General features: G+C 42.8%; 1 protein-coding gene across 1 annotated transcript in view; it reads left to right on the forward strand.

Annotated features, from left to right (window-relative positions):
- Nucleotides 1–4,489, forward strand: part of LOC139662658 (transmembrane protein 255B-like) — a 12,221-nt gene extending 7,732 nt beyond the window's left edge. The window contains exons 4-7 of the mRNA XM_071541368.1: nt 1,189–1,278; nt 3,263–3,343; nt 4,037–4,122; nt 4,288–4,489. Of these exons, the coding sequence (XP_071397469.1) occupies nt 1,189–1,278; nt 3,263–3,343; nt 4,037–4,122; nt 4,288–4,489 (459 nt within the window). The remainder of the gene's footprint in view (nt 1–1,188; nt 1,279–3,262; nt 3,344–4,036; nt 4,123–4,287) is intronic.
- Nucleotides 4,490–8,248: the final 3,759 nt, after the last annotated feature.

Genomic DNA, 8,248 nt, shown 5'->3' on the forward strand with positions numbered 1-8,248 from the left:
ATAGATAGATAGATAGATGCATACATACATGCGGGCTTATATGGACAGACAGACAGACAGAAAGACATAGGGTTGACATAGCGAGGGAAGCAGTGAGAAGAGAGAACAAGAGACAAAGAGAGAGAGAGAGTGAGAGCGAGAGAGAGAGAAATAGAGAGAGAGAGAGAGCGAGAGAGAGAGAAACAGAGAAAGAGAAAAGAGAGTGAGAGAGAGTTTCATTAGTTATCTCAGGTCCAGTCCTGGAGGAGGGATTGGCCAGGCAGTAAAGGATGCTGAACGATAAACTTTATGATCAGACATCTGTGATCAGCCAGCTGGGTCTGCTGGGCTTTGGGTTGTAGCAGTTGACATGTGCACGTGTGTGCATGTGTGTGTGTGTTATGTGAGAATGTCACTTTATCTTACAGTAAAAAAAATGTATCTATAAGACTTAAACAAGAGAGGGTTGAAGAGAGAGTGGTGAGGCAGGTGATAGGTGAGTGTGTGTGTGTGTGTGTGTGTGTGTGGTATTGATTGATGTCAGATGATTGAATTGTAGTATGTATTATGAAAACAGATTATACCATATAGGCCTCATTCAGACAGACAGAAAGACTTAATTGAAAAGTAAGGAGTTTGATCTACTGATGTGAGATAAGGCAACAATCTTTTTTACTGTTCTATCTAGGCCCATGTGTGTGTCTGTTAGTGTGTGTGTGTGTGTGTGTGTGTGTGTGTGTGTATATGTCTGTTAGTGTGTGTGTGTGTATCAGATTGGGGGAATTAGATTGACCTTGCTGGTACAAAAGGTTGTCCCTCTGTCCCACGTTGCCTCTGTGTCTGTAAATTACCCACAAAGCACCTCTGGGTTGGCAGAGCAAGAAGCTGTACATTTTCTTTATTGTCCTGCGCCCCAGACACCGCAGTCAGCCAATCAGAACACACACCAGGAGAGAGACCAAGGGAGCTTATGTACGTGTGTGTGTGTGTGTGTGTGTGTATGTGTGTGTGTTTTGTGTTTATGAGAAAATTTTGACTTAAATTGTGAATGCAAATCACAGGCTGACATTCAAATAATCAATGTCTATACCACTTAAATTTTGTTCGCTTCTTAATTTTGTGTTATGTGGAACTACTTTGTTTTTTATAAATAATTGCTCATAAATCTACCCAAATCTACTCTTCTTCTGCCCCCCCCCCCCCCCCCAGCTCATGGCGGCCATCGTATTCATTAGTATTGGAGTCATCGCATCTTTCTTCTGTGCCATTGTGGACGGGATCATCGCTGCAGAGTTCATAGTACGTATCACACTTTAACGCACAGATTCACATGCTTTGGTTGAAAGAAAGCAAATAAAACGAATTACCTTTTTTCTCTTCTAAACAAGCACACAGTCACACACAACCTCACCCATACACTCACATATTGAATTTTAATCACATAAACACACAAGGATTTCATTAATGGTGCCCATGCCACGTAAAGAGATACCGCACTTACAGTACCCACATACACACATACAGAACACACCGCAGGAGTCAGGTTTTCCTAATGAAACTTTGTGGATGCAATCAGACAGAACTGTCACCGCCGCTCCATCATGACTCACCACTGGACAGTTAGACCAGACTGATCCATCTCACAGCCCGACCTGCGGCATGCTGGGTCGTCTGAAAATCTGGGGCAAACATTCAGCTAAAAATTCCCCATCTTTCTCCAAGTCAAAGATAACTCATACCCAAACTTAAGGGGGTATTTCACCTATAATACGTCTTCTTTCAATACATCTTCAACTGTATTTCATCCCAGATTTTGGTGCAATTGATTTTCTTAGAAAGATTCTTTAGTCTACTAACATTTTCATTGCAGTGAGTTGTATTATCACTAAATAAGTGTCAGTAGCCTAACTCAAATTAATTTGTGCAAAACTGTTTCAGGATAGATCTGAGATTATGTCTATAACAAATCAGCTTGCTTTTCGGTGAAGTGCCCCTTTAAATCAATACACAGTCTGGTTGTTTTGAAGGGGAACTGGGTCATCCAGACCTGCACATTTATCAGAACCACAGATATCTGAATTGACCCTGGGCATAATAACTAGAATATGCAGAGCTGAGGATGTGCAGGGTGTTTTGGGATGTGTGCATGCATACCAATGCACCTCACTTTGTCACATCAGCTTGCTAAATTTTGATTAAACTTAGGGCGAGCTAATCAACTGCCAACTGACTTACGGGCCTCTTGCCCCAAATCCTATCTGGTCGGCCATCTGTTTAAAATGTAAAACAATTACAAGTCTAATTCTAATTTAGTATTTAAATAAATTAAAGGGGTATTAATGAGTCTAAGACTATTAATAGCCTCTATTGGAGACCAAGGAAGTGCAGCAATATTGACAGGTATTGACACAAGCTAGCTAATTAGAGCAGAGCTTCATCAGAAACATCTAGTGAAGAGGTAATATACCATGATGCAAAATACTGTAATAATACTGTGGCTTTGAGCAATGATGCTACTTTGAGCATTTGAAAAGGAGGGGGTGGGTGTGGGGTCCAAATCAGAGTACAGGCCAGTTTTAAAAGTCAGTTTTAAAAGCAAGACAATTCAGCACCTGGTGTAGTAATTGTCGAGTCACTGGTGTTGATCAATAGCCCTATCAAACCCCCATAGATATATTATGGTCATTTTGTGCTGTGGGACAGTACAAATCTTATTTATTGCACCTTTAAACTTTAAACGACAAAAAATTCAAAGTATTTTGATTAGTCCCATGTTAAACAAAGTCCTATGAATTTTTAATACTGTAGGTCGTGTATTCCAGAGCACTGGACCGTTCTGACCAGTCCCACGTTGTAAAACTCCATGTCTTCAGGGTTTGGATTAGCGCGCTTCTTCTACTAAACACATTGGTATACACAGACAAACATGTGCTCTATACAGTACACCAGACACAACACACTACATCATCAAGACCCTTAAACAACTGAGATGCACTCTAAAGGGTTATCGGTTTTAATTTTCAGTTTTTTCTTAACTTGCCTCTTGTTTTATTTCCTTCTGTAAAGCATTTTGTAACTCTTGCTTGGAAAGGTGCAATATAAATAAAGTCTTACATACTTACATACACAGATATATAATAACATTATAACATTATTTGATTAGTTCTGTAGCTGCTTTGAATGTTTTATTAGCTTATATGTCATCCAACTGTATCATAACCTATCATGTATCATAATGTCTCCACTTTGCTTTCTTGCTCATCTTTCTCTGATGCTCACACAGGATAGAGGACCTTTGCTGGAGGGCAGATGTAGGTTTTACGCCAGTGGATCTAGTTACGTCTATGACAACTACTATACTGAGGTGATTCTGAGCCTACATACATTGAATCACAGACACACACACACTCACTCACACACACACACACACACACACGTATACCATGGCTTATCTTGCACAAACATCTGGAGGAATTTCTAAATCAACAAATTTATGAACAAGTGTAGAGAATAGAGAATATTGAACAAGATTGTACTTGTGGCTTGAAGATAGCCTTTACTTCTGCCTGTGAAAGTTATGAGGCATATCTTCCCCTTCCTACACGCTGCTTTATGTTTGCTTTATATGAGTTTTCAATAATGTGTGTTAGGTTTAGGGTCTGTATGGTTTTAGATAAATGGGTTTTGGGTTAATGGAGTGTTATACTGTGCACTTTTGCAGTGTTTTGGAGCAGAACAGACATGGTGGTTTCACCGAGTGTGTAGCGCCATCTAGTGGTCAAAAGATGTTACTGCAGAGATTTGCTGGTACAGTGACAACACTGTAGATAGCCTTGAGCAACATAATGCAATCTGGATGCTATCCAGACTACTCTTCATCAAACCAAATTAAATTAACAGTCATAAAGAAGAATACACTCCTATATTTATTTGTCCAAACTGCAGCCAATTACTGATTGTGTGGCTGATGTATCTGTTTTCATAGGGCTGATGAAGCTTTTACAAATGAATGATGCTCAACGCACTTCTTAAACTCATTAGACCTCTAAAACCGCAGGTGACGTGCCGTTCACTCGACACTTCATGCAAGCTGAAAGTGAGGAGCAACACCTGCTACTGCTGCTACCTGTACAACTGTAACAGGTGAGATGCACTGGAGGCCGTCGGAGTAAGGACTATGCACATTAGGGTCCACCTGAACCCATTGAACACATTAGAGAGTGAATCTTTGTGTGTATGTGTGTGTGTCATGTTTGCACTATCCTCGATTCAGATGATTCAGCTTACACTCCTCTCTTCCATCTCTAGCCCAGACCGCTATGCATACTACTATGAGTTCACAGGGGTGAACAGCTGCTGGGATGCGATCCACCTGCAGCGCCTGCTGTGGGCGTCTGTCGTGCTCAACGTGTTGGGCTTGTTCCTGGGCATCATCGCCGCCGCCATCCTCGGCGCATACAAGGACATGGTGAGCAGGAATCGGATGTGGTTTCCTTTCCTCGCCGCCTAAAGGCCAAATCTGACCCCAAACAAACCCAATCCAACCCTCATATTGGTTTCTAGACTATATGTACAGTAACACCTCTAGGGGAAGGCACCTTTACCATAGGATCCTTATCTCCAATATGCATCAATATGTGTGTTTTTGGAATATATTATCAGAATGACAAATTCGTCTCTCATTGGAGCTCATTATAAAGCTGCCAAATGGACACAGTTCTCACTGAAACTCTTTGAAGTGACTTTTCCTCGTCAACTAGCCTATCATCCATTCCTGACGTTGTTCCTGGGTTTACTGTGACTTACAGGAAATATGTCCAACACCACAGTGTTTCAGTGCATCCATGGGGTCCATCAGCAGGGGTCCGAAGGCGCTGCGCTACCAGGCTCTCGAAGGTCTTCATTATGCGCGATGTCGGTGTCACCGAATAGTCGTTGAGAACATCGGGGTGCTGAGCCAGCCTGCACAGCTGGGGGGTTTGGGGAGCCGGCATGGAGTCCCAGCGTCAAACTTGTTGAGAAACAGGTCTAACTCATTCAGTCATTCTGTCCTGATTCCCCTCCATCATTTGGCCTAGCTGCTTATAGCCAGTGATCTTCCTCACCCCTCCTCCTCCTCATCCACACCTCTTTCACACTTTTGCCTTGCAGTTTGCTCTCAGTTCTCACCTGGTAAGTGTTCTCTCTGTCCATTATCTCCTTACACATTCATCTTACACATACTTCCCTCTACTACTTCTTACCCATACACTCACACAGCAGATTTAGCTCTCCACAATCAAGGGTGTGAGGGAGCAAGCAACAATTTGTAGGGGATGCTGGGAAATTGGAGGACCTAAGTGTAAGTAAGAGGAGCTGAAGGAAGTAGAGGAATAAATGGAAAGCTGTGATACTCTATATTCTACAAGGCAAGACGTTAAGCAGCACAAATCTTTCTCTGTCACAGCCTAAACGCATAGATCCTTCAATTTGTTTCACAAATAAGCATGCGTGATAAGCAGATAAAACAAAAAATAACAAGATTGCTGACAATGTCATTTTCAGTAAGCGATGCCTCCGCCACAGCCCCTTTAAACAAGCACGACAAATTGGGTCACAGACTGACTAAATGTCTCCCTTTCAGCACGGCTGTCATTTTAAAGCATTTCTCATTGATGTTTGTGCTTTGAGTAAGAAAAGGCTGTGCGATTAGTTTGAGTGATACATCATCATACTTCACTTCATAGATTGCGCGGTAATAGAAAGAGAGATAAGTGATGGTGCTTTGTGGCTAATCAGACATGCTAGCCATGTGGGCATTAGCCCCCATACAGACTCTATTGTGTTTGCAAAGCAGCACTCAGCGCTAATCAGATTTATGGCACGCATAAACATAATTGTGTGCCTTTATGGATTCAAATGAACAATTAAGCTCCGGCAAACATTAATTTGCTGTCTCGCTCCTTCTCTCTCTCTCTCTCTCTCTCTCTCCCTATTTCTCTGTACTCTGATCCTCTCTGCCAGTTTGTTGTTTTTACCTCCATCCTTTCTGTCATCACATCTGACCCAGAAGATGTGAAGAGAGTCCATGTAAGGGAAGCATCAAGACCACCTCGAAAGTGCTGCCACCTTCAAGCCATGCAAAAATGAAACCTGAATATATACTCAGGTAAACACACACACACACACACACACACACACACACACACACACACACACACACACAAAGCACAACATATCTTCCAGAGAGACTAGACAGAGGTAGGAAGAGAAGGCATAGTGACATGCCATCAAAGCCTTGTCTCTTTGCCATTCTTCAAAGACAGGGCCTCCCATCGCTGACCGCACCTGCCAAGGTCACTCTGATGTTTGGGGTGGGGGTGGAGGGGGTGGAGTGGGACAAGTGGCGCTAAGTGCTAAAATGTGGCCCCACCAGCAGCCATGATTGTTTCTTTTTTCATTTGAGATGCAATTGCAATCCTTGGGGGCAGAGATATCAATCTGCTACAACATAATGAGCCTTTTCTACTGAGCAAATAGACACTTGGGCCACAATGGCCGGGGTCGATATTTGTCTGCCATTTGTGATTATATGCACAGAAAGCAGGAGAGAAACGGAGAGACAAAGAGGGAGAGAGAGAGGGGGGGGGGGGGGCGCAATCCCTTTTTCATGAGGAAAGAAAGAATGCCAGTGTATGTAAAACCATCATGCCATGGGCGCAATCACATTAACAAGGGATTAAAAAACATCACAGATCACAAATTCAGGGTTGGGCAGGTTACTTTAAAACGTATTCCATTACAGTTACCTCATCAAAATTGTTATTAGTGATGTCATCTAAGGGACTAAACAAACTCAGTAATGTATGTTAGTTTCAGATTACTTTGCCATATTTGAGGTATAAATGTAGGCCTACAGATAAGAAAAATTGGAAAAATTAAAAAGTTAGGTCAGGAAATTAAATTCAGGTTTGCATGGAAACTCTTTTCTGTGCCACATTTTATAAAGATATAGAACGGCTGCTACTATTTAAACGGCCGCCTGAGTTTCTCCTTTCACTAAAAGTATTCCCAGAGGTAATCCTCTCATTTTTCACAAGTATCTAGAATCACAATGCATTATTTATTTTTAGGTAATTTAACGGAATATAGTTATATTATATATTTAGAATAATGTCAATACAAGTATTCCTGTACAACCCGACCCTGTCAACAGGCTGAATGGCTATAGGTTAACTAGTTCAATGCAATAAGGGAACAATGAGGTATGCGTTGCACATCTTGGGCTACAGTACAGCCAGTACTTTAGCCCTACTGAAGAGCACAGAAGTGTTGGAGGGAATAATAGTGTAGTATGGGGGTTACTGGTTGCTACACACACACACACACACACACACACACAAGCACACACACAAACACACACACACACCCACTCCTCTCCTCTCCTCTCCTCCCCACAGCATCCGTGTGTCAGAGTGATGAATGTCTCCTTCCTGTGAGTGACCTCCAAGGTCAGCGGCAGTGGGGCGAACTGCCTCATTCCCCCAGCAGCTACAGCAAGGTAACAGCTCAGGCATAATTCACCACCGCTTGGCCACAACTCTAATCGGAAATGTAATCAAACTGGCTGGAGTGCTACAGGCTCTGCTGCGCTGGGCTGGGCTGGGCTGGGATGGGATGGGAAGGGGTGGGGTGAGCTAAAAGGGCGAGGACAGTGGTGGAGAAGAGGATTGTTTCATGGTTTTTGAGGCTAAAGCACACAGTCCTCATACACATGCACAGGTGTCTCACACAGCACATGCATGTTCATCCACACAAACCTCCTTCATTGCAATGCATAGCGATAGTGTCTATTGGTCTCACATGCTTCTCTGTGCAGACAAACTTAAAGCCTACTGTCTAGTCCACCAATCACCAGCAGTCTATCTGACAGAACACACACTGACACCTCATTTATTACAGCAGGCCGCTGGGATAAATGTACACACACATACCACTACATGCTCAAGTACACACACTCACTTGCACTTTAGCACACACAAACACATAGGATCAGTGTGTGCACATGTGAGCGCGAATGAAAAAGAGAGCATTAGAGAGATCAATAGAGAGAGAGAGAGGGAGAGAGAGAGAGATAGAGAGAGAGAGGAATAAAAATGCAGTAAAAATGCATTGAGTGAGAAATCGATCAGTCACAACCTATGTGAATGCAGCATCATAAAGCAAAACCCCTTATGGCTCGTGCCAAGAAACCCATTCATTCCGTTCCCACGCGTATGCCACCTCTGCC

The sequence above is a fragment of the Centroberyx affinis genome, unplaced genomic scaffold, assembly GCF_046629955.1.
Source record: "Centroberyx affinis isolate AG114_WGS23_722 - 3 ecotype Tasmania unplaced genomic scaffold, CSIRO-AGI_Caff_v1 ptg003857l_1, whole genome shotgun sequence".
NCBI lineage: Eukaryota > Metazoa > Chordata > Actinopteri > Beryciformes > Berycidae > Centroberyx > Centroberyx affinis.